Source organism: Daldinia vernicosa, assembly GCF_022497035.1.
Source record: "Daldinia vernicosa strain CBS 139.73 unplaced genomic scaffold F5Y00scaffold_9, whole genome shotgun sequence".
Lineage (NCBI taxonomy): Eukaryota > Fungi > Ascomycota > Sordariomycetes > Xylariales > Hypoxylaceae > Daldinia > Daldinia vernicosa.
Genome location: NW_025953925.1, coordinates 176,313 through 202,237, shown reverse-complemented (window position 1 = coordinate 202,237; position 25,925 = coordinate 176,313). Strand labels below are relative to the sequence as shown.

The 25,925-nt window shown below is 46.5% G+C and overlaps 6 protein-coding genes across 6 annotated transcripts; 5 read left to right on the top strand and 1 right to left on the bottom strand.

The window, feature by feature from the left end:
* Positions 1–660: 660 nt before the first annotated feature.
* Positions 661–3,042, top strand: F5Y00DRAFT_274590 (uncharacterized protein; the record flags this gene model as incomplete). The annotated part of the gene is made up of 1 exon (XM_048013387.1): positions 661–3,042. One exon carries the CDS (start codon positions 661–663, stop codon positions 3,040–3,042), a length of 2,382 nt encoding a protein of 793 aa, XP_047867611.1.
* A 1,336-nt stretch (positions 3,043–4,378) lies between these two features.
* F5Y00DRAFT_274588 (uncharacterized protein) lies at positions 4,379–6,435 on the top strand (the record flags this gene model as incomplete). Its single annotated transcript, XM_048013386.1, has 2 exons — positions 4,379–4,991; positions 5,052–6,435. The coding sequence occupies 2 exons, from the start codon at positions 4,379–4,381 to the stop codon at positions 6,296–6,298; spliced, it is 1,860 nt and encodes a 619-aa protein (XP_047867610.1). The 3' UTR covers positions 6,299–6,435.
* A 242-nt stretch (positions 6,436–6,677) lies between these two features.
* On the top strand, positions 6,678–7,777 carry F5Y00DRAFT_215105 (uncharacterized protein). The gene has a single exon (XM_048005563.1). It carries the CDS (start codon positions 6,754–6,756, stop codon positions 7,507–7,509), a length of 756 nt encoding a protein of 251 aa, XP_047867609.1. The 5' UTR covers positions 6,678–6,753; the 3' UTR covers positions 7,510–7,777.
* Positions 7,778–12,874: 5,097 nt separating this feature from the next.
* F5Y00DRAFT_259167 (uncharacterized protein) lies at positions 12,875–13,778 on the bottom strand (the record flags this gene model as incomplete). Its single annotated transcript, XM_048010830.1, has 2 exons — positions 12,875–13,216; positions 13,275–13,778. 2 exons carry the CDS (start codon positions 13,776–13,778, stop codon positions 12,875–12,877), a joined length of 846 nt encoding a protein of 281 aa, XP_047867608.1.
* Positions 13,779–14,667: 889 nt separating this feature from the next.
* Positions 14,668–16,311, top strand: F5Y00DRAFT_259166 (uncharacterized protein; the record flags this gene model as incomplete). The annotated part of the gene is made up of 1 exon (XM_048010829.1): positions 14,668–16,311. The coding sequence occupies one exon, from the start codon at positions 14,668–14,670 to the stop codon at positions 16,309–16,311; it is 1,644 nt and encodes a 547-aa protein (XP_047867607.1).
* A 7,417-nt stretch (positions 16,312–23,728) lies between these two features.
* F5Y00DRAFT_215070 (uncharacterized protein) lies at positions 23,729–24,754 on the top strand. Its single transcript, XM_048005562.1, has 2 exons — positions 23,729–24,432; positions 24,678–24,754. The coding sequence occupies exon 1, from the start codon at positions 23,742–23,744 to the stop codon at positions 24,279–24,281; it is 540 nt and encodes a 179-aa protein (XP_047867606.1). The 5' UTR covers positions 23,729–23,741; the 3' UTR covers positions 24,282–24,432; positions 24,678–24,754.
* The last annotated feature ends 1,171 nt before the right edge of the window (positions 24,755–25,925 follow it).

Sequence of the window (25,925 nt, the reverse complement as noted above, 5' to 3'; positions counted from 1 at the left end):
ATGTGGATCTAGACTTGTTTTCGATTACCTCCACTTATACCCCGTGTCACGAGGTGGAACCAAACGGCATGGAAACAACTTTGTTGTACCGCGAACAACTCTAAGCTATCTGACGAGCCTACGGCTCGTATATATACAAACATGTCCTTCGTTCTAGATGTATCACCTAGATTCCTGACACTACTCCCCATCAAATTATCTCTAGCAATTACGAAAAAGTGGCTGATAGAAATATAGGTATGCATCGCCATTCAAGAATTCTGGATAGTAGAATCCTAGGTACGTTACTTGCCGAAGTAGATGTAGGCACTTAGTGATTTTGGTCGCAGATGGATAGCGTGTTCGAGTGATGATCCCGTAGCTACAGTGACTTAGGCACTTAGACAACGATTCAGGCGGTTACCGCCCGCATCATATGCAGCTGGCAGAAAAAACCAACAGCTGGATCCTCCTCGTTGGATCGTGACTCGGGAGTAATTCACGTCACCTGCCTGATTAGGGCCGTAACGTGTGATATCAGTAGGGCCTGCAAGTCAATGCACTTTTCAACTATTGACCAGTCTACAGTCCTGATCTAATTTTCCCCCTTGCGCAGCCATACTCGGCCACACCGTATGCCATCTCGAACGAAGACCTTGGCGACAAATAACGAACGACAAGATGGCAAATATATCCCGCTGGGGAATCAAATCCCCCCAAGACCTACGCCCGCTATCGTGGGAGGCTGCAAAGGACGACCTCGAACAATTTCTGAAGCCGAACCCTAATGATACATCAGCCGCACGACTCGCGCATGTTGAAGGTCCGCACGGCTCGGGCAAGAGCACCGGAATGATAGAATTTATCTGGGAGAAGACCCATACCTCCGACCGTCGCAGCGTGGTTATTTACGTGCCGGCGTTAGCCCTTGAAGCTCTGATGCTTTCCGCGTACTTCGAGACGACAGCTTCACCGCATGAGAAGCTAAAATACAATATCTGCGTCGGCCTCGAGAACCTCAAGCCCATGCTCCACCTCGCAACTGCTACCCAGCTTCGTACCGCTCTCCGTGGTGCGCTTCGCACGCATACGCCTCATCGGCTCGTCCTCTTGATAGATCTAGAACTGTCCCCCACAGCCGACGGCGAGCTCCTCCTCTCTGAGCTAGTAAAGTGGCATCGAGGACTAACGCCCGACTGTCACCTTACTCTGATCACCATGGCTGCATTTACACGCCCGCCCGTGCACAAATTTTGGGAGGCCTGCCTGAATACAAAATGTCGGCATATTACCTTCTCCTCCACAAAGATACCGGCTCTAACTAGCAAGCATTTACCGCTAAGTACCATCTGGTGGCAAGAGAGCGACGAGAATCTTCCTACGCTAATATTAGATGCATTGCGTACAGCGATTCTTGTTCCCTCAGTATTGAACTACAGCGACAAGGCCAGGAGAGATATATTTGATAGAATGGCACACATGAAATCTCGCATGAAAGACTTGGATGGTACCGCAGCTGTCGCAGAAGCCATCAAGACTATCGAAGAGTTTTCTATCTTGGCACAAGGCTGTATTCTGGGCCCGTGCGTCGTCGTGGTTCAAAACGACGAAGACAACAACATTGACATCAGCGATATGCTGTACAACGATCCGATGTTTGTCGATGTCCTCGAAGTACGAGCCGGGCCGAAGGAAAATTTGACAGATTGGCTGGAGGCTATCATATATCCCGGGCCCAAGGTAGTCTACGTCGAAGCCGACACGCCCGTCGTGCTATACCTCCCGAGGGTTACGGCCATAATATCCCTCTCTACCTACGCCAGCAAGTCATTCGACCACGAGACCTGTGCACTCACCTGGGCGAGCACACAGAAATCGCGTATGGAGCTCCTTAAAGAGCAATCATATGCAAGAAAGACTTCCGCCCCCACCATTCCGACGCCTACCAAGTTCTACTACGTCAGCAAGGACGACGGCCGCTCTTCGGGCGCCAACTTCGACAAATACTTCGACGAATGGACGCTAGCTCCCCCGGCCCCCGCTTACGAAGGCCAGTTCGTGCGCTTATGCTTTGAGGTCTGTGCCCCATGGCCGGACGATAAGGACCTTACCATCCCTCTCCCTGCGGTGTCCAGCCTCAATCACATGGCAAGAGTATGGGAAAGCCTCATCAACATGGGTTGTTTGAGCCGCCATCCGAAAGGGAGTCCTCGGCCCGTGCTTAATGGGCCTCGAGCAAGGCGGACTTTGGACTTTTTAGATTCCGAGTACAACGAGTTCGGGACCGTCCCCTTGGCTTTTCAACTGGCTGGGATCCACGACGCCCAATCTGACGCGGTAAAGCGGGTGCTGATCAGAATCGCCTCGTTCATAAGCGAAGGCCCTTTTGCCGTATATTTCTCGGAGCTGATCGAAAACAAACGCAAAGAGCTCGCGTTAGTAACCAACTCTCGGATAGCATACGGACATGGTATTACAGATATCCACCAGATCGTCGCTGGAGAATGCGTAGGAATAGGGAAGCAGGAGTTTGATCGCGGTGCTATATGGATCATACTCGGATTGTTCCTCAGGGCGGAAGCATCCCTAGCTAAAGGCCAAGATTTGGAGGCGCAAGAAAAAGGATACAACGCGGGTATCGATCTCGAGAGCTTTGATATAATCATCGAAAAGGTCCGCGGACTGGAATCTATGCACGGCATCCAGCCGTCCCAAGATCCTGTCCGGGATACGGAGCTGAGCCCGGAAGAAGTGAGTTACATCATGATGGACCTGATGAAGGTCTGGTCGTCCCAGCTTGTCTACTTCAAGCGCAAGTCAGGGATGACCTGTAGAGATCTTACGTCATGCAACGAGGTAAACCTAAACGGATTTCCCCATATAAATGTGTATGGGCTGTTTGATAGGGATACCTCGCCAGTCAACGATGTAATTTTCGCTTTCTATACGGACCTGGCCATCTCACAGGAGCGTCGCTGGGTATTCAATCTAACCCGAGTCCCTACGGAATCGGTTGTGGAATTGATTAGAAAGGAAGGGCATAAATCACTAGTAGTCTATTGAGCAGCGAGTTCCCCGAGTCAGATAATAGCTTGACCTGGCTCGGGCCTGGTCTAACTTAGCTTAAGTAGATCCTTTTTTGGTACTTAATATAAGTATACGTTCGAGGCAATATTATTGGCCATTTCCAGTGATTTTAGGTAAATATGCCGTGCGGCTAAGGTGGCTTTGTAAGGGCATAGGCATAGGCCAAGTCAACGATACGGCCAGTTAAGCCTGAAATTTAATATATTTGACCTAACTCGTATCAGGCCAGGTATATGCCATTGTCTGACCTCACTTAGCTCGTAGAACTCGCTGCTATCGAGTAGCTTAACCCTGTTGGATGAAGAAGTTCCCCCCCTGCCGAAATATCGACTTTGGTGAAGTCTAAATGTAAAGCAGCGATGGCCCGGAAGAGACTCTGCCAGAGCCGATTCTCAAGATGATTTAAGTGCATGTAAATATGAATGGACATTTTCCCCGTGCGAAACTCGTAAGAACAGCCAACGTTCGTAGGGGCTACATTAACTTTTATATATTTCCCGCACTGATTATTAGTCTATTTACCCAGAGTATAGAGCTATCATCGGCTGTGTAGGGGTCCATTCTGGGTCTAGAAAGTCGAAGTAATAGGCTATACTCTGTAGGAGACGGTAGCTCCTGTTTAATATGATATTCAAACGGCTTTCAGCCCTTCAAAGACGAATATTGGTGTGGGCTACTGGATATTGACATATCACTTAGAAAATAAAGTATGGTGCAGTAAATAGGCCATAACCTTTGCCTTGATTTAATCACTGCTAGCGTCTTACTCCATATTGTTATTATTCGATCGTCCTAATTATTTGTTCGCTCCTTATTACGGTAGGTCAGTACCGGACTGAATTACATGAGTGCGGAATACCAGCATGTAGGCACAGAAGGACGTTACCCACAGCGACTACCTAGAATAGGGAGATGGAATCGTCCATATATTTATATGTACCTCTATATTATGTTAATAATATCTCGTAATTTGACTGGTCAAATAGTGAAAGGTGCGTTGTTGATGCTCATGTCTCGTGGCCTTTCAGACACGACTCAAATATCGTACAGCATGTTCCTCATAAGTCCAGTTGTCAGGTGGCATGGATCACCTACCAACACGTAACAGCCTGAAGGTGCATATTTGCGTTGCCTAGATACCTAGATGATAGATCTGCCTAAGGTTGCCAAAGTGATCTTTCCCCACCTCTAAAAGAAGTCGCGCAGTCTTTACATTTCTCATCTTTCTCTTCCTCTTCTTCAACTTTTCACCTTTTTTTAACATTATCACCTAACTTCTGATATCGCCGTTATTGGATTTTACGTGAATAAAATGAGTCGGCCACTTCCGCCGAGAGGGGCACCCCCCCGATACGATCCTCAGAACGATCATTATTACAATACCGACGCGTTTTCGGCAAGCTTCCGCTCGCAGCAACCCGCGCAGCGAAGCAGCCCATTCACATCGGACTTCAGTCAGCAGCGACAGGCGCGACGAAGCAACGAATTTACCTCAGACTTCAGTCAGCAGCAATACGCGCGACGAAGCAACCGATTTACTTCGGACTTCGATCTGCAGCAACACGCGCGACGAAGCGAGTATACCTATCGGCGCGACACGCCCGACTCCTCCGCCCTCGCGATGGACGATTACCCCGAGGATGACTATGAGGACTTGTCCTACTACAGCGATGATGGAACGGATGATTATTATGAAAATAACCCGCGCCAGATTCCTTATTACGTTAGGTCGCGAATGCTTCCCTGCTGTGACGAATGCCTCGTCGAACGTGTAGGAATATTCAACGACATCTTAGATGAGTATGACTACGAGTATGGAGTGCTCCTGGATGTATTCGACGAAGAGTCGGAATTGCATGAAAATACAACAGCGGATAACCATGTAGTGAACCGCCGAACCGATGAGGGTGTCTACGGAACTCATTGTAAGTTGATTAAATCTTGATATACCATGTTGTTTCTCGCTAACTATATATCTACGACAGATCCCGAAAGAAGGGATTTTGCCCGAAGATACCCGAATCGCGAAAGACCACCGAGGCAGTCGGCTAGCTCAGATGCATTCCGAGATAGCTTTGACCAACCGCGAGCCAGGTCTTACGAACAGCGGCGTGAGGTCTATACCGCTCAACAGCCCGCTCCCAATTCGCAACTTCCAGTTCCTACCGCGAGCAGGGATGAAGCCTTTGGAAGTAGGCCCTCGAGGCGGCGTCCTCGTACTTCCCGTGGTCGTGGTCGTGGTCGTGGCCGTGGTCATAGCGGGAACCAACCCCAATATGTTGCCCCGCTACCACCTGCTGGACCTGCTGGACCTGCGCTTGCGCCTGCGCCCGCACCACCCGCGGTTTCGACCAATCAACCCGCCGTCAAGCCTAACTCGCCCCAGGACCAGCCCGGGCCCAATAACAGGCCTCAGAATCAGCCTGGCCGCCAGGGAGCGCAGAGAACGACGGGGATGCCTACTTTCGGAAATTGTTTTACAAGTACCCCTTCAACCTTAGCCCAGAGACAATTAGTCTGGGACAATACACGAGGGGCGGATTGTGAGTCCTTCCCAGGCTGTGAACCCTTTGTCATCCGATTACCCAGCGTGGATTTCGACTGGTGGGCTTGCTTCGGTTCGCAACTGAATATATCACGAGCCGTCCAGGACGTACACCCCAAAATTAAACCTGTCGTACGGCAGGCGCGAGATTCTCCCCACGGCAGGGAGATTGTGCTTGGAATGTGTAACCCCAGAGACTGGAACAATCCACGCGCTCAGTTTAATCTCAACCAAGCGTACGATATGATGCTATCGTACTGCGAGACTCTAGTCAAGGAGAACAAAAATATTCCATATAGTCAGAACACAGGCGACCAGTGCATCGAATATATGAGAAACGCCAATATGGACTACATAGTCGGCATGACAGAGTCAATAAAAAGCCACATAAAGTCTAGTGATAAAAGGCGCGAGGCACAAAAAGATGCCGCTGCAAAATTTGTGTTGCCTCTGATCCAGCAGTATCCCTCGGCAAACAATAGCATCCGAGATGAGATCTGCAACTGGGCTGAATCCCAACAGAAGGATGAATGCCTTATAGGCTTATCTAAAGACGAGCTTCTACAGTTAGGTCGCGCGGTCTGGTGGGATTACAGTTTCGAGACCAAAGAAAAAGGCCATTCAATTAGGGAATACATAAATGTGTCATACCCCGGGCATAGCTACGCGACCAAGATCAAATCATGAGCTTCGGAGTGTTAGGCAGTCTTGATAGGTAGTTCGGCATGGTAGATAGATGAATACACCTCTACCTGGTACCTATATGGTTTTTAGTAGTTTGAATTCCTAAAAATTGTAATACTCGTAGGCATCGTAAGGCATCGTAATTCTTTTAATCTTATTCCCTTTTAATTTCTAAAGTCGCACGCCTTTTGCATGTCGTTTATTTGAGCACGTGATTTGTTTACGTAATATTACCCCGCCTGTTTGCAGTGGAATAACCCTGCGCGCACCTGTACCGCAGGTGGCAACAAGGGTGCTTACAGCTGCACTATGATTTGAGATTGCATTCCTTCCCACTTCTTCCCGCTTCCTCCCACTTCCTCCAACTTCTTCCTTCTGACAACACAGTCTCACCAACCTACACATCTTATACTATTTCACTTTCATACTTTCGCACTTGAATTTACGAAATAAAAAAGATGCCGGTAGATTCGTTAATCGACGCGCAAGATCCGTCCGCCATGCGCTACTCGCCCGACTCGACCGGGAGCGCGGCTACCCCAAGCGACGAAGATAGCATTTCCATGCAAACCCGCGCCGCGAGGAGAGTGATGGATATGCGCGATCTGCGAGCCGAAGTAAACCCGGAGACCTATTTGCGCGGGCCTCTGCGGCCTGTCTACGAGAGATTCTTTGCGCCTGACCCGCAATTATCCTCCGCACCAATCCGCTCGATGGAAGACACACAGTCTTCAGCGATACGCGGCGATCCCCCCCATGACCTGAGGCGCTGTGGAAACTGCGACCGTGTTGGACACGATTTGTCCATATGTGTTGGGCCTCCGGGATTCGACGGCGCTTTGCATGGCTGTCCATGTTGCAATACTACGGCCCATTTGTTTGATAATTGCCCTCGAGCCAGTCTTATGGACGATAATCTCAAATATCACTACCTAGTCTTGCTTAGAGGCCGTCGAGCGCCTATTAGCACCCGACAGGACTATCTTGGGATGGCAGCGAGCCGGGGCCCTTCTGAATTCTACCCGTGGACGCGAGCGTACGCCAGAGGCGTCTCTCCCTCTGTATTCACGAGTCACGACTACGTAGGTAATGACCCCAGAGCCCTACCCGCAGACCCGGCAACAGCAAACAAAGCCGCTCTCTTAAGAACTCTCGACCGAATCCTGGAGCTCCCAGTGACTGCGCAGCAGCTAGAATACTTTATTAATGTCTGATTATGCTATTAATATCCTAACCAGCCTCGATCGGCCTCAGTTAGTTTCATGATCAGTCATATATCCAATGCTATAGCCTTTTACGTTTCAACAGGTAGAGTTGCCCTCTCAATTCTTACGCTTCTATACGTTGCTACGGCCACCTAGGCACATAACTTAAGCAAGCATAGCCGCCCCCTCTGACAAGCAGAATGTGGTCACCCAGGCCTAGTACGATATTATAGATGCCGAAAGAAAATCGAAGAGCTAGAAAGCCAGCATCATGATATCAACTGTGCGGAGTCTAGGGCAAACGAGGTTAGCCGCGGCTCGCGCTTTCGCCGCGTATTCTCTGGTAACCGGCGGTTAATGACAAGGCCTGGCTCGAGTTGTTCGCCCGCCTCGATAAAACCGACCGTCACCATCACGCTCACGAAGGCCCTCGCCCGTGTATTGTGTGGTAGATATGGTTCCCCGCAAACCTCCCCCCATTCATCTCAGAACCCGGACGTAGCGGCGTCTTAACCCTCATATTTCACCTCTACGGACATATCACCATGAATAAGAGGAGCAACTTTTCAATTAGCCCCGTCTCCTCGTTGACCGAGAGTCTGGCTACCGAGACCCGCATCAGGGACGCATCCCTACGACATCTCGTCGAGAAGGCCATAGAAACGCAGTCACCACACCATGGCCTGACTATGGACCTCTTTGCCCTAGCCGTCTAGCAACTAGTGCTACTCCTTAAAACAAGGTTGGATATCAACATAGGACAGTCTTCGCTAATTGAACTAGAGAGTTTCCTACAGCGTTCTCCCTACTGGCCTGTATATGAGGCCCCAGGAAACGGTGCCCATGGTATGCCAATCGAGTGTTAGCAATACGACTACACCTTTGGCGATGCGGAGACCGCTCTCTTAAAGCTTAACGGGCTACCAAAATACGTGGTCGTAGTACATATCCGCGACAGGCGCTTACGGGTAGTAAGTACTAGCCGTTCAGATTTCTCCTCGACGGACTACGGCATCCCAAAGGATCCCGAAGAGGTAGATTCTATCCTATTCCCCAGATCAAACTTGGAAGATCTCGAGACCCAGGTGTCGTACGTGAGCACCTAAGGTCCTAGCTATCTCCGACGCATAGGCATCTACGTGCTCCATCACCCGAGGCATATCTACGGCGCTGAGACGCCCAGAATACTTCCTAGAAGGCAGAGCTAATGCATCGCCCGACACAATAAAATTCAAATATCAAGAGCCAAAAAAGGACGCGCCATCTAGAGCCTCAGCTTTAAGCTGCAGCTCCTCGCGCCAGACGTCCCGTGCCAACTTACAAGATATCTCGGCTGCTTGCGGCTGGTATCTAGTAGGACCTGGCTTTGTCGCGTTTGAGTTGTCACAGGCCAGCCTTGGTAACTGTCAGAGAACCCTCGATTTATGTCGTACTGTCACACGGACAAACCTTGTTACACGTATGAATCTATTGACGATTTACCCTCTATCTTCCTACGAGGGCGCTGCGCGCTCCTTGTAAGTGAAAGACACGTCTGACTAGATATTTCTCTACGGCCTCCGAACCCCCCGGCCGGATATTGGAAGGGCTCCAATTCAGATGGAAATATTCCAAAGATTTCTTGGAATCATAACGCCGTTGGAGGTTTTCCATGAGGTATGATCGAAATTCATGGAATAGCATACTACACTAGAATAAAGCATTCTATATTTGTTGGAAGATTTCCATGCGCGTTTTTATCGTAAGGAATCATTGGAGTATTTCCACAAGGTATGGATAATCTCCAATGATCTTTTATGATGAAAACACGGTTGGGAAAGTTCCACGAGGCATGATTGTAATTGGAAAGTTTCCACGGGCAATTCCATTATATGAAAAGATTGGAAAGTTTCCACAAGCAATTTCATTGTATAAAAAGATTGGAAAATTTCCACAGGCAATCTGATTGTATAAAAAGATTGGAAAGTTTCCACGGGCAATTTGGAAAGTTTCCACAGGATTGTATAAAAGATTGGAAAGTTTCCACAGGCAATCTGATTGTATAAAAAGTTTGGAAAGTTTCCACAGGTTGGAAATTTTCCACAGGCAATTCGATTATATAAAAAGTTTGGAAAGTTTCCACAGGCAATTCGATTGTATAAAAAGTTTGGAAAGTTTCCACAGGCAATCTGATTGAAAAGATTGGAAAGTTTCCACAAGCAATTCCATTGTATAAAAAGATTGGAAAATTTCCACAGGTTGGAAAGTTTCCACAGGCAATTTGATTGTATAAAAAGATTGGAAAGTTTCCACGGGCAATTCCATTATACAATGTTTTCCATTTTACAATGAAAATGGCGTTAGATAACTTTCCACTTAGATATGGAAATTATCCATGATTTTTACTTTTAGCTTGGAAACTTTCCATAGGCGATTCCATTGTAAAAGATCGTTGGATAATTTTTATATCCATGTGGAAAGTTTCCACGTTGTTGGAAAAACTCCAATGATTTTATACAATGGAGTTGCCCGTGGAAAGTTTCCACGTATTGCTAGAATTAGACCTATCTTCGAATTGCCTGTGGAAACTTTCCAATGATTTTATACAATGGAATTGCCCGTGGAAACTTTCCACGTTTCTCTAAAATTATACCTATCTTCCAATAGGCATGGAAACTTTCCAATGATTTTATACAATGGAATCGCTTATGGAAAGTTTCCACGTTCGCTAAAATTGTACCTAATATTAATCTTCCAATAGCCATGGAAACTTTCCAATGATTTTGTACAATCGGGTCGCTTGTGGAAACTTTCCGCGTTGTTGAGGTTGTGCCTGGTGCTAGTTTTCCGGTGACCATGGAAAGACTCCAATGATTTTATGCGATAGAGTTGCCCGTGGAAAGTTTCCAGATAGACATGGAAATTATCCAATGCTTTTTTACAATTAAATTGCTTATGGAAGGTTTCTAAGCTTTTAAGATCCTTGATGATCTCCCTTTCTCAATCTGAGGAGATCACAACCTATAGATAATTTCATCGTGAGAGTCTTGTGGAGGTTTATTAATTGCCATGGAGATTTTCCAATAATCCTTTGCAACCAAAACGCCCATGGAAAGTTTCCATGGTATGGTGGGATATATTTAAACGTCTTGTGGGAGGGTTTACATTGCACATGAAAACCTTCCAATACCGGTTTGATTGCATGAGATTATTGGAAAGATTCCATAAACATAAAGGTCTCTCGAGACTTTGTATAATTAAATCGCCCTTGGAATATTCCAATTGCTCACCTTTACAATAAGCACACTGTTGGAAACTTTCCATTTCCATTGGGGAAAATCCAATATTTCCTTACAACCACAAAGGCTATGGAAACTTTCCATTACAGTATAAATTTAAAATTATTTCCCAACTTTTAAGTAAAAATGGAAAATTTCCACGGGCGGTTTGGTTGCAAGAAATCTTTGGAAAGTTTCCACGGGCGGTTTGGTTGCAAGAAATCTTTGGAAAGTTTCCACGGGCGGTTTGGTTATAAAAAATCTTTGGAAAGTTTCCACGGGCGGTTTGGTTATAAAAAATCTTTGGAAAGTTTCCACGGGCGGTTTGGTTACAAGAAATCATTGGAAAGTTTCCACAGGCGCTTTGGTTATAAAAAATCTTTGGAAACTTTCCACAGGGGCTTTAGTTGTAAAATTTTTTTGAAAACTTTCCACATCCGTGGAAAGTTTCCACAGGCGCTTTTAAAATAATCATCAAAAACCTTTTAATACAGGTGGAAAGTTTCCAATGATTATTTTAAATAAAGGCGCCCGTGGAAACTTTCCATTTAAATATAATCTGGAATCTTTTTAAAATCTTAAGTAAGGATGGAAAGTTTCCACAGGCGCTTTGGTTGCAAGAAATCTTTGGAAACTTTCCAAATCTGTGGAAAGTTTCCACAGGCGCTTTGGTTGCAAGAAATCTTTGGAAACTTTCCACATTTGTGGAAACTTTTCCACAGGCGCTTTGGTTGTAAGAAATCTTTGGAAACTTTCCATATCTGTGGAAACTTTTTTGGAAACTTTCCACATCTGTGGAAACTTTCCACAGGCGCTTTAGTTGCAAGAAATCTTTGGAAAGTTTCCACGGGCGATTTTATTTAAAACAATCATTGGAAACTTTCCACGGTTAAATTTATTATAAAAAATTTTTGGAAAGCTTTTAAATAAAAATGGAAGCTTTCCATAAGTAATGTCATTGTAAAAAACTTTTGGAAACTTTCCACAGTTAGATCTATTGTAAAAGAAATTTTGGAAATTTTCCACAGCTGAATTTATTGTAAAAAAACTTTGGAAAACTTTCAAGTAGGAATGAAAATTTTCCACGGCTGAATCTATTGTAAAAAGATTTTGGAAAATTTCCAAGTAAGGATGAAAACTTTCCACAGCTAAATCCATTGTAAAAAAACTTTGGAAACTTTCCACAGCTGAATCTATTGTAAAGAGTTTTTGGAAAACTTTCAAGTAGGAATGAAAACTTTCCACGGCTGAATCTATTGTAAAAATATTTTGGAAAATTTTCAAGTAAGGATGGAAACTTTCCACAGCTAAATCTATTGTAAAATAATTTTGGAAATTTCTAAGTAAGGATGGAAATTTTCCACGGCTAAGTCTATTGTGTGGAAACTTTCCACAGCCAAGTCTATTGTAAAAAATCTTTGGAAATTTTCCACAGCCAAGTCTATTGTAAAAAATCTTTGGAAATTTTCCACAGCCAAGTCTATTATGAAAAATCTGTGGAAACTTTCCACAGCCAAGTCTATTGTAGAAAATCTTTGGAAAATTTCCATCTCTATCGGAAAGACTCCAATGACTTTTTACAATAAAATCGGCTATGGAAATTTTCCAAGATGTATGGTACTTACCCAGGAAAGATTACCTCTCCTCTTGGAAAGTTCCCATAGGTATCTCTAGTTGTAAAATATATTCGAAATTAACCTTCCGATGCTACGCTTTGGAGAAGCCCCCTTGAGCCTCTAGGGAGGGTTTCTATGAAGGCCTTGGAGTCTGTTGGAAGTGGGAGTGGTTCTGATTTGGTTGAAGATTTCTAAGCTGTATGAAAGTTTCCGAAAGACTGTTGGGATTTGGTCTGGACAGCCGCAGGTAGACCTGGCGGTTTTAAGTTATAAGGGGTGTTCAGATGAGTGATGAAGGGACTACTTTCAGGTACAGTACATAATATCCTGGCGTGGAACGTACATGTAAGAAGGGCTACGGCTTTACTGGGGGGACTGGGCAAAGGTAAGTTGAAACTACCGTTGAGCTTTGATTAACTAAATCTACCTATATAAACAGTCAAGACCTAGGCGCGCGGCTCGCAATTGTTAGAGCGCGGACGGGTTACGAGGTCGAATTCGTCAGGGACGAGAGATTATTTGAACATCATCATCGTCATCCTCTTGGTCAGGTTCGTCCTGACGTTGGGGTTCGTGCTCTTCGCGATCGAGAGGGCCCAGAAAGGTTCTGAACACCTGGGTTAGCGCTCTCAGCATTCTTACGTATTTCTCCGCGGCCTCTTTTTGGCGCTCTAGGTCTGCCTTTTCCTCCTCTAGTCTTTGGATGAGGGCGGTGCGTTGGCTATCGAGGGCGTATATATCCTGCTGGACTCTCCTGAGTTCTCCTAGCGAGTTTTGAGCTTCATGGCTTGGGAAGCCGGCTACGAGTTCCATACGCTCGAGATATGCCTTTCTATTTGCTACCTCGGTCAAAGTAGCTTCTAGGTTGCTATTTAGATGCGGCTCGTGGACTAAGACGTACCTCTCGGCTTCCGTCAAGGTGCTGGAAGAGCTCGTATCGTTTGTAGTTCCCGGGACGCGCTCGTTGAACCCATCTTGGGTCACTAATGTGCTCACTATCTCTCCCCCCGTACTGGGTGTCAATGTCTCGGGCAAAGATAACAAGTACAGGGTCTTCTGGGCTATCCGACTTGCCCTTGTGGCTTTCCCACGCAGTGTAGGCTCTGATATACTTGAGTAATACGTAGATAAGATCTCTAATATCATTGCGGCTGAGCCATTTCCCATCTCGGTCTTCGATAGCCATGGCGGCGACATACACATCTGGACCGCCCGCTGCGTAGTGTGCTAGCTTTCTGGTCGACTTCAGCTGATCGAAGGCAACGGTGCCTAATATCAGGGATCTCAGCATGTCTTTTGGTATGGCGTGGAGTAAGATGCACATCGCCCTTTGGTTGACGCGGTCTCCGCGAATCTGAAGCGATGCCTCGCGCGACGCCGGAAGCTTAGTTTCGAAATGCTCCATATCGTCGGCTAGCGCTGGGAACATCAACGACAACCCATAGTAGCTGTCATGATCTTCTAGAGCTTTAAAGATCTCTAGTCTTCTTCCGGAGAGCAGCTACCGGGTACTCTTTTATCGGGGCTAGGGGGGTCTGACGGCTTCTAGTCAAGAATGGAGGTGGCCATGTTGTGGAAGATTTATCAATAAAATGATAAGTATCTTTAAATGAATCGTTAATTTTCTTTTATTTTGATATCGCTCCGAGCGGAATTTGGGTTGTTATCCAAGTTGTGGATGTTGATAAAATCGTCAATTTGGGTACGTTTTGTAGAAGGTGTGGGAAGGGGGACGACAAATTGTTGTTGATAATGGGATGCCACCTGCAACCATCATGCAAGATCCTTAGGTACGCATACCTTAGGTACATACGCGACAACTACGCGCTTAGGGTGCCTAGGTACTACGCGTGTGTGTTCTCTTAAACTGAAATCCGAACTACCTGTTTAACTGGTGTACCTGTAAGGGGTAGACTCCCATACTCTCGTAATATAAATGCACAAGGTGGTTACAAGGTATATGCTGCATAACTCTTGCACGATATTTAATCCTAAGAGAGTTTGAAATTTTTATTAGAAGCAAAACCTCGGGATTCTTATCTTATTGGAATGTTTCTAGCAACAGCGCGTTGCCCCGGAGGACTGCCTATCTTTATCGTCGCCCACCTGAGGACTTAGCAAGATATTGTCAGGTGGTAGGGCTGATAAATCAAATCTTTTCAATCAATGCCTCTGATTGACATTATTTGTTTTTATTATTACCATTGGACATTCCCCCATTCTATCCTTACTTTTACAATACGCTCAGCTACACATACTCGGTCGTTAGATCGCTGGTTAGATAATCTACCACTATGGATTTCGACAAGCTCACTTCGAAGTACAAAGGGGAGCAGCTAGTCAAAAAGCTGAAGGCATCTTGGCCGAACGCTTTCGCTCGCTCCCTAGGTGAGAGGAATCTATGCTCCGCCTTAGAAATCCTTCGATGGATGGCGGTGATTTTGGAAGAAAATGGAAGGCCCATCATCTGGGATTGCTTGGATCTAGCGCCGATGACTTATGCTCTAACTGACTACCCGATCCCCGAATATTCTGATGCCGAAATTAGGGATAAATTTGGAAATATCCTCTCTTCCGTTTATAGGGTGCTGTCTACGTACGAATATGGTGGTAACCCTCCAGACCTGTTCGACCTGCTCGAGGGGAGGCGAATGGTCGAATTCTTTTGGTCGAAGCCACCTTATCTACTTTATACGATTGATCCATACAAAGAAGTCGGCAAGGAGGTTCAGTTTACACCGCTTTCACTCAAAGAGATTTCAGAGATTTCTAGAGACGGGCTTGTTCACATAAAAGACCCTAGGATGTTGTCTACAGCTGTTGAGGAGAAAGCAGGGCTCTTCGAATATGAGAAACCAAAAGTTGGCCAGTTACGCATCATGACACCACCTGAGTTTATTCGTGTCCTCTGGGACAACACTTCGTGGGATACCAACCACAGTAGAGAGACCTCATTCGACACTCTGCAACAACTTACCATACGACACAAGAAAATACAAGTTGATGACAACGTTCGCAAAATTGGCAATGGACTAGCATCTTACCGTCTAGTCTGCATCGCGAGAATTCCTCTACTTGGTGAGGAGCCTCTTGCTACTCACTTGTACAACTGCAATGGAAGAAACTTTCAGCCTCCGAATTGCAATGGTAAAGACCAGAACTGGTCTTGTGGAAACCCTGGGAAGTACTACCTGATATATTTCAAGTCCGACGAACCTCGATACTGCTCGCAAAACTGCAGGGTTGAAGAACGCACAGCTGCCTCAAACCCGGACCATCCTCTAAAGCAGACGGGTACTACTTCGAATGAGCGACAACGCGTGAGCATACAAAACATCTCAACGGTTGCTGCTGTACCTAATTCGGTACAGAATACACCGCAAAGTACTGGATATACTATGGAAAGATGTGCGCAGCTTAGCGCGCCCGGCACCGAACTTGGATTTGAGCTAAAGCCAACATATAACTCACCTTTCGATAGCCTCAGACCAGGCGGGTTGCAGCAGTTATCTATCCCAGCGAATCCCCAACAACAAAACGATAACGTGCAGGATTCTCAAGCGGCATTTCCTACCCAACAGCCTAGTCAATTCAACCCCAATACAAACTCCCAGAGTACTTTTGGGGAAAGGGTACTAGTCGATCGTCATAGCAATCATGTCACATTAGATCGATCTACCTCTACTGTTAAGGAAGAAGGCTACGAGTCTGGAGAAGTTGGTCCGCAGCTGGGGGATATCCCGAAGAGACCTCGGGGATGCCGTGGACGAAGGAACCGCCGCCGTAAGGAGCAGGGGGCTGGCCCGGAACTCAGAGAGTACGATGAACACCAACACTATCGGGGGCGATCGCCTATTCGGCGCTACCAGGATCAACGTGGATACTACCAACACCCCGGGTCGAGATCCACAAGCCCTCGATCACGAGCCCATCGTTAGGATTATTGTACCTCCAACTGAATGTCTACTAGGAGTTGGTGGTTATGCTTCTGGTCGATTTCTTGTTTTTGTTGGTTGGATTTACTCCCAGGAGTACCGCTAGTTATAGCTTTTAATATCATGTACGATACGGAGTTACGTTTTCATGCTACCGGTCTCACCAACTACAGCATGTCTGATCTTGGAATTAGTAATAAATCCATGGAGACGTATATAGATGCTAGTGAACTCGTAATTGGCCTCGGGGGGAATATTATGTCACGAGTCAACTGCTGTATTTTCGTTTTTATCGATGTTCTGAACGATAATTAAATGAATTCAAATGAAGCATGCAACAGTACTGCTTGCTAAAGATTCGCTAACTTGAGGGCTTAGTGAATGTTTACTAGTTCTTGTGTCATGGAAGGTAACTAGTTGCGTTGCCCGTACGCGCAAGAAGCGCGTACGGGGGAAAAGGGGAACAGGGAATAGGGAAAAGGGGGGGGGGCATCATGCGCAAAACTCAAGCCACAAATAGATCTGGCCTCTGATTGGCTAGCCCCACACCAGCGCACGTCCGATGAATATTTTGTAAAATCAATTGAATTGCTTCACTTTTTAGTAAAAGTTTTAATAATTAATATCGTTAAATAAAGCTTGTTTTACATGATTTTTTGATATTATTTGCACCTTTTGCAAACGTTATGCGATAGAATGGCAAAAGGAAAAGTCGCAAACTGCGGGGCGATTCTAAGTATCTGATTGGCTGCAAAATTTGTGGCAGTACTAATTAAATATAGTGTATAAGTCGCACGCCTTTTGCATGTCGTTTATTTGAGCACGTGATGTGCTTACGTAGTATTACCCACCTGTTTGCAGTGGAATAACCATCCAACTTCACCCAGCCCATTTCAATTCCAGATGTAGAATAGAACAAGGGGTCAGTTCATAGCGCGGAAGTTTCCCGGGGGTTGAAAGATTTCCTGCATTCTCGGGGACATTCTATCGGTATTGTAAGTTATCTAATAGTCACGGAAGTGATCCGTTGCTGGTGGGGAATATACAAGGTCATGGGAAATATTCTAAGGTCGTTGGAGGCTATCCATTCGCGTTGGAAGACTTCTATAGCCACTGGAATATTTCCGACGACCTTGGATATTTCCCAAGGGCATACCTCCACCCCAGATCTAGGTTTGGAGCCTTTTCTGAACCGACGGAAGATTGCTAAGAGATATGGGATAATTCCATTACTCCTGGATATCCCCCACAGTCCTTGGCTTCGTTCCAAGGATCCTGGAATCCGTCCAATTGCCTGGGATTTCTTCCAAGGATCTTGGATAAGCCCTTATGCAGTTGGACGGATTCCAAGATCTTTGGAAAGAAGCCAAAAGATATGGAAACCCTCCGCTCAGGTAGAAGTGTGCTGGGGCACGTCTAAAATCTGTCAACGTAGCTTTGGAGAATTCCCACGCCTCCTGGATATTTTCCAATCTTTGTGGAAGATTTACAAGTCGCTTGGAGAGCTTCCATGACTTTTGGAGGATTTCCACGACTTATGGACATCTTCCGCGGGGCTTGAAGATATTCCAAGACCCCCGGAACTCCCCCACGCAAGGGCTAAGTGGGGTTTCCTCCGTCGCATTTACAATCCTCCACTGAGGAATCTCCAATGGTGGTTTAGGGGAGCGAAAGAGGTAGATACGATGCTGCCGAATTGAAAGAGAATCAGATACCGAGCGTTTGTCAGACTTTGTAGCCACGCTTATGGATGTTGGAAGAAGCCCGATGGTTGTGGACATCCCCCATTTCGTTTGGACAGCTTCCATAGGCTGTGGACTATTTCCACGGCCTGCGGAAAACGCCCATGGCATGTGGAAGCTGTCTACATGTCTTGGGTGACTCCCAAGGCCCGTGGAAATTGCCCGCAGGCGGGAAATTTCCAAATGGTATTTCCGTAGACAGGGAGATTCTCCCCAGGCTATGGGCGTTTTCCGCATGCTGTGGACTATTTTCACGGGCCGTGGGATTCCCCCATGGCCTACGGAAATTATCCAAGGCTCGTGAAAATATTCCATAAGCCGTGGAATTCCCCCATAGCTTATAGATACTTTCCAAGGCTTACGGAAGTATCCCAAAGGCTGTGGAATTACTCTACGGCTTAGGGATATCGTCTATAGCATATGGAGATATTCCATAAGCCGCGGAATAAGCTTACGGAGATCTTTTAGGGCTTAGGGAGACCTTCTACGGGCCGTGAAAGCTATTCATAAGCTGTGGGATACGTCCACAAGCTACGGAAGTATTCCACGGCTCGTGGAGGTAATCCATAAGCCGTGGGATACGTCCACAAGCCGTGGAATACTTCCGTAACTTATGGACATATCCCATTGGCTGTGGAGGCGATCCAGAAGCCGTGGAAGTATTCCATAAGCTATGAAAATACCCCATGGGCTATGGAATATGTCCGTACTCTAGGGAGATACCCCATGGGGTGTGGAGGTGGTCCACAATCTATGGAAGTGGTCCACAATCTATGGGAGTGATCCACAAGCTATGGGAGTGGTCCACAATCTATGGGAGTGATCTACAAGCTCTGGAGATACCCCATGGGCTATGGAACATGTCCGTACTCTACGGAGATATTCCAATTTGCTGGGTCTGTCACGATGTAGAACCGAACAGCATTGAAGCAGCTTTGTCGTTCCGCGAGGAACTCACCTATCCAACAGTTCTACGGCTCGTATAGATGGGACATCTAGAATCCTGACAGGGTTGAAGATTGACCTTGGAGATTACGTAGGAACGATGTGGTTCTGTCCCAGATGCCGGGTAAGGCATAAACCTTGTACACACCTGCCTCGAGGTCGTGCGCGTAAAGGAGGGCTTGGCGAAGGTGTTCGAGGGCGAGAAGGCGTCGAGTATACGCGATTCTATGGTGCTGCCGGTGAGCGCTCTGACAGGCATGGGCGTGGGGGAAGCGATCGATCGGGTTAGGTTGAGGGTGAAATGGAATGAGTCGAGGCCACCAGTGATGAGGTGTCAGAGAGAACCCTTGATGTATGTCACACGTAGTATCAGGATTAAATGCCCTTTGAGGTAAATCATACACAAAGTGAGTGTATAGGATAAGTAGACCAAATAGTAATTGTATTGAACTAGTAACGCCTGGCCTCTTAACCTCTAACGAGGGCGCTTCGCGCCTCTTATATAGTCGTAAAGACACCCTATAGCCACCCTGACCCACTATACCACAACACCATTACAGTATAAGTCTGAAGTTGTTTCCCAACTTTTAAGTAAAGGTGGAAACTTTCCATGGGCGTTTTAGTTGCAAGAAACTATTGGAAATTTTCCAATAGGAATAAAAATCCCCCCAACGTTGTATTTAGGTACGGTTTAGGCTACCTTTAAAAACCTCCCAACAAAAATGGAAACTTTCAATAAGCCTTTTGATTGTAGAAGATTATTTGAGATCTTCCAATGATTTCTTACAATCAAGGTCCAGTTGGGAAATTTCCAATATAAATGGAAAACCTCCAACAACCCTTTATATGGTCTCGACTCTTATTGTAAACCTTCCAACAATAATGAAAAGTTTCGAACTGCGTCTTTACTATATAAAATTATTAGCAAGTTTCCATTTTTGTGAAAAGATTCCAATGGTTTCATACAATAAAAAGGCCTTTGGAAAACTTCCACTAATAGTTAAAAATCACCAATATTTTCATTAGGTATGGTCCGGAATATCTTTAGAACCTTTTTATCCCTATTGGAAGGTTCTATTTTTTACTTCACCAGTCGTTAACAAGTCGCATAAAGCTGACTCGTTAGAAAATGACCACCAGCCGTCTTTCTCTCACATATACTTACGTAATACTATCTAAAGGACAACGGCTGGTTGAAATTTTTACTTGCTAGTCTTCCCGTCTCTCCTATTCAGCATCATGCTGGCCCAAAGATGAGGCAGAGATAATAGAGACAGACCATAGAGAAGGGGCCATCTGAACCCACGCCTCTAGTCGGAGAGTAAAATACATACCTTCCTAGTACGGGCCTACTACCTAACACTGACCCCCCCCAACCTCCTGATCAGAGCTCAGCGCGCATACAGCTTGCGCCAATGTCACGAATTAAGCCTGATGATTGAGTAGAGGTTGACACGATTTGTAAAGTAACCTAGATAACAAAAGTATAGCCCCAGTATCATCAATTGAATCCAAGAATCAATTAGAGATCAACTTGCCCTTTTAGAAAACCCCTCCAGTGAAAGTTTTCCAGGGGGATTGATGATATAAAGCTCTCCATCACCTTCTCGGGTTTCTTACATAGCTTGGCCTGTTAGACGCCTATACGTATAAGTTTCAGGACTCTGGATGAGACGTCTGGAATTCAGTATGTATAGCCACAGGTTGTCGTAGTTAGGCTAGAGCTCCTTGTGACGGCAGGACCATCTTTCATCCCGTACATGACTGTTTCCATGTCAATTGAAGGGGTGCTGACGGCATGGAAACACCCGGCAGCCCTTCTCCTCGCCCAGACTTGACTCCTTACTATTCCCAAGTATCCCCCGGGAAGGTCTTCGTGGCCTTTAGGGGTGGTCCACGAAGCCGTAGCTTTTGTTGTATTTCGTACGGGGCGCGGTCAGCCGTGGTGCACGATTCTCTGAATCTCGCCGAGTGACCGATGGAGTCGCTACAGCGGATATGACGTACCACCAACGCGAAACCACCCGCGCAAGTGATTTCATCGACATCTAAGGGCTAGCTGATCGCCTTGTAGTTATTCGTGACTCGATGCGAACTCCCACGGGATACTTCCATGACCTTTGGAGGTTTTCCACTATCTTAGGAAGGCTTCCAACTGTCTTGGAATTGCTCCATAACCCTAGGAGGAATTCCGCTACCTGTGGAAGCCCCCCACCTTTCCTGGAAGGTATCCAATGGGGTTGGAGGGCCTCCATAGCTAATGGAAACTTTCCACCACTCCAAAGCTCCTATTGGAAACCCGCCAGGATCATTTGGAACCTATCTCGGGGCCGTGGGGGACGTGCGGAGAATCTCCACAGCCCTTGGACGTATTCCCTACGCCTTGGAAATATTCCAACCGGATTGGTATCCTTCCAAGGCGTAGGGAATACTTCCAAGGGCTGTGGAAGACTGCCATACGGATTGGAAGACCGCCACGAGTATTGGAACACGGCCATGAGAATTGGAAGACTGCCATAGGGATTGGAAGACTACCATAAGAATTGGAACACTACCATAGGGATTGGAATACTACCATAAGGATTGGAACACTGCCACGGGTATTGGAACACTGCCATACGGATTGGAAGGCGTCCAAAGGGGCGGCGACCGTGGCGTACTGCTTAGGTTATGCGATCTTCTACGCCCGCGGCATCGTCCCCAATAGCCATCTTCGACGATATCCAACTGGAGTTGTGCCTTCGGAACCCCTTAGACACGGCTGTATACGATGCGATTCAGCCTGCTACGATCGCACATGCCGCGCCGCCGATGCGAAACCTGAGGATGGCTATAGAGAAGGGGGTTTGGGGGAGGGGCGCGGAGGTGAGCCCCCGTTGGGATTTTTCCAGTGCTCGCGGATGAATCCCAGGGGCTATGCCCGACTTTTAGGAGGGATATTTGCCCGACTTTTAGGAGGGATATTGTGTTGGGCTGAGACCTCCTTCCTAATTAGGCAATTCGTCTGTGCACACTTGGATCCAGGCTCCTCATTGGCTGGAGGATTGGCACTAGTATGAGACTAAGGATTTAGTAGGTTAAGATTATGCAGCTAGTGCTTTAGTGTAATAAATAAGATAAGGGAGTGCACTAAGTCACATGATCCAACTTCAATACACTTATACTCTCTTATACACATTGAAATAACTTTACAAAAACAGCAATTGAAACGTTGAAATTAGTATCATTCAATAGCCCCAATTGATGCGAAAACAATGACCCAAGTTGCATTTAAATCGGCCTCTTCGTTGTTGTGTTATAGTAGAATCAAATAGCCCTTGTCTAGGTAGAGAGGGAAGCACGTGACACCCTTTACAAGCATTTCTATGAAGTCTTTTCAATTAAGCTCCGAATACGTCAATAGCAATACAATACTCAAAACACATCGTATAATCATGCAACTTAAACCATTAGTTTCGCATCAATTAAGGCTATCTAATAGTACCAATTATGATGTTTAAATTGTTGTTTCTGTAAAGTTATTCGAGTGTATAGTAAATTAGATATATACGGCAATGAAAGATTAAATTGATAATAAAGTCCTTTGATTTGATTGGTTAAACTTAGGTACTATACTGGATTGAGCTAAAGATGGCCAAGTGAGGTTAGCCCAGGTGAAAATAGGAGAAAGCCTAGCCCAGATAAGGGATAGCTTAGCCTGAGCAATAGGGGGACCACATGACACGGCCAGGGGGCCAGGTTCGAATCCCACACATCCCCCTTTTTAATTTTTTTAATTTTTTAAAAGAAGCAGTCAACAAAGGAGAGCCTAGGATAGCCGGAGCATCGTGCCGCCTGGCAGTGGCGGCACGTGACCCTGGAAGGGGGAGGGGGAGGATGAATAAGCGGCTAAATTTCGGAGGGGACGGGGACGGGGACGGGGATGACGTAAGATGATGACATAAGCCTTTCCTTGAGCCTGCCTACATAAAAGTCGGGATCTTGCGGTCCCCCTCAGGGGGGGGCCCTCGGTTTGTAATGTTTCCACGTTTGGTGGGGGTCCTCCAAGAGCCGTGGAGGAACTCCAATCATATGGGGTATTTCCCAATGCAATTGGAAGAACCCCACCGTCATTGGGATTCTTCCACGGCTCTTGGAGCTTCTCCATAGACGCTGGAATATCCCCAACCTTCTTCAAACCAAATTTGGAAGCCAGGCCTGGTGTATGGAAGACTCTCATTGCCAATGGGGGTTTCCCATTATTTATGGGATTCTTCCAGTACAGTTGGAGGATATCTAACGCAATTGGAGAATTTCCATCAATCTTGGACCCTCTCCACTAGTCTTGGATATGCTCCATCAACCTTGGATATACTCCATTAATCTTGGATATACCCCACTACCCTTGGAGATATCCCATTGTCTTTGGACCAATCCCTTTTTTGTTGGAAGATTGCCATGAATTCCGAAAGATTTCCAACTCCGATTAAATTTCAAAATTTTCTTAAGGGCCCCTTACACGCCCCCTGGAGAGCCCCCAATAGCATTGGAGGTTTTCCAACATGATTGGGACTCGTCCAACCTTATCGGTAGCCTTCCGCCCGCAGTGGAGGTTTTACAATGCCACTGGATGAGTCCCAACCATATTGAAAAACCTCCAACCCTATTGGAGGCCTTCCGAATCTGTTGGAAAATCTCCAATGCTATTGGGGCCTCTCCAGGGGGCGTGTAAGGGGCCCTTAAGAAAGATTTGGGGGACCTCCCAGGATGATTCCACCCATCGTCGTCGGACGTCAGGCTTTCCGGATCGTTGCCGATCGTGTCGGCCGCAAACCGGTATATGCTACCGCTGCAATTGGCATGACTGCGGGCTGGTTTCCAGACGCGTTCCCGGTTCGATGGATTTGGATATCATCTGTATCTGTCACGGTCAGGAGTCACGTAGTCGTCTGGCTCCGCCAGACACCTACGATGACAGTACCTGAGTCAGGTATCTCAGATGTATATATTCAGGCCTTGCAGCAAGCTGCAAGGCCCCCGACGCCCCGGTTCCCCAGAACATCATCTACTTCCTTACTGACCTTTTGGTCTCGTGATAGTATCGCATCTCTCTGGAGGTCCACCGGTCATCAGCGCTTGCACGTACAGCATGGTGAGCGACATAGTTCCGGTTCGCGACAGGATGAAAATGTCGACTCGAACATGCTTTCGAGGATAGAGGTCAACGTTCCAGATTCCTCCTCTCTTGCAAGCGAGTCTCGTTCTCGTTTCAATCTCGAGGCCTTTCGGCGCTTTCCGAAGATTTGAACGTTCCCGGGAGAGCCAGTTGCGCATCCCCCCAGCCCGGTATAGCAGGCTGATGAGCTATCAGGGAAACCTACGAATGTTGGGGATATCCAAAACGTATCCCGCCGGGCCTTCGGAAGGGACCCATTGACGATGGAAACCTTCCAAGACGGCTGGAGGGCTTCCACTGCCGCTGGAAGATTTCCACCACCCATGGGAGATTTACCCCTCCCTTGGAAGGCTTCCGATACTTATGCTAAATTTCCGCCCGTAAATCAAAGACTCCGTCGCGCGTTTTGGAATCTTTTAACCCTCTGTGGGGATTTTCCAATTTGGTCGGGTCCCTTCCAACGGAATTGGAAAGGCCCCTTTGGCATTGAAAGAATTCCACTAAGGGTGGGAATCTTCCAGCGGCAGTGGAGCACCCCCATCCCTTGTGGGAAAACTCCACCGTACTTGGAAGGCTTCCGCTCCTCACTTTAGATTCCCGATCCGATACCTTCGCAGAGTTGGAAATTTTTATCTCAATGGAAATCTTTCGCGACGAGTGGAATTCCCCCATCTTGGTTGGATAATTTCCATAGGGCTTGGAAGGTTTCCGCGCGAAAGGGAAACCTTCCTGTGCCGTTGGGAAACCCCCATTCCTTATGGGAAAGGTCCACTGTACCTGGAGAGCTTTCAATGCACCTGGAAACCTTCCAACGTATCTGGAAATCTTCCAATCGTCATGTTAAACTCCCAATCCGGTACTTTTACAGATTTAAAAATTTACATCGCAATGGAAATCTTTCACCCTTAGTGGAATTCCCCCGTTTCAATTGGAAAATTTCCGCAAGACTTGGAAAGCCTCCGCGAAAAAAGGAAATCTTCCTGCGCCGTTGGAAAACCCCCACCTTTTATGGGAGAATTCCAACGTACCTGGAGAGCTTCCAACGCATCTGGAAAGCTTCCGATCTGGTGCTTTGCGGATTTGGGGTTTTTTTTTTTCTCAATGGAAATCTTTCACCTTTGGTGGAATTCCCCCGTTTCAATTGGAGAATTTTCGTGAGGCTTGGAAAGCCTCCGCGAGAAAAGGAAATCATCCAAGCCCTATGAAAAGCCTCCAATCTCTATGGGGCTACACCAAGGCGTATGGGAAATTCCCAGCCGTATAGGAATTTTCCCATCTATCCGAAAGGGCCAACATGCCCCAACAAAAAGATGCCAAAAGAAATGGCGCATTTATATTAACAATTACCTACGTAGATGTGCCTCCCTGGCGTACTTTGGATATTTACCACTGGAGGGTAACCCACGTGCGGAATACCTATCCACGTTGGTTAATTCGAGTCGCCTTACTGGGTCTTAGCCGCATTCGTATTCTAACCAACAAGTCTCAGCCCATTCAACACAACATCCTGAGGTAAACCTTAGGCATTTTGTGCCTCGCGTCGAATCTTCCTACGGAATACAAAGATATGCAATATGCAGATGAATGAGTTAGCATGCACATATACGAAGTAGAGTGCAGGTCACGTGCTGCAACACGTGACTAAATGAACTACATACATGTCTCACCATAATCCATAACTTTTAAAGACGAGTCTATTTATTAACAAATCCATCTCTGGACAAAGGAACCAATAGGGAAGTATAATAAAAAGCTGTATTTACGAGGCAGCTTCC

Excerpts from the sequence above, each read along its gene's own strand:
- F5Y00DRAFT_215105 (XM_048005563.1), top strand. The coding sequence starts at position 6,754 with ATGCCGGTAGATTCGTTAATCGACGCGCAAGATCCGTCCGCCATGCGC.
- F5Y00DRAFT_215070 (XM_048005562.1), top strand. The coding sequence starts at position 23,742 with ATGATTCCACCCATCGTCGTCGGACGTCAGGCTTTCCGGATCGTTGCC.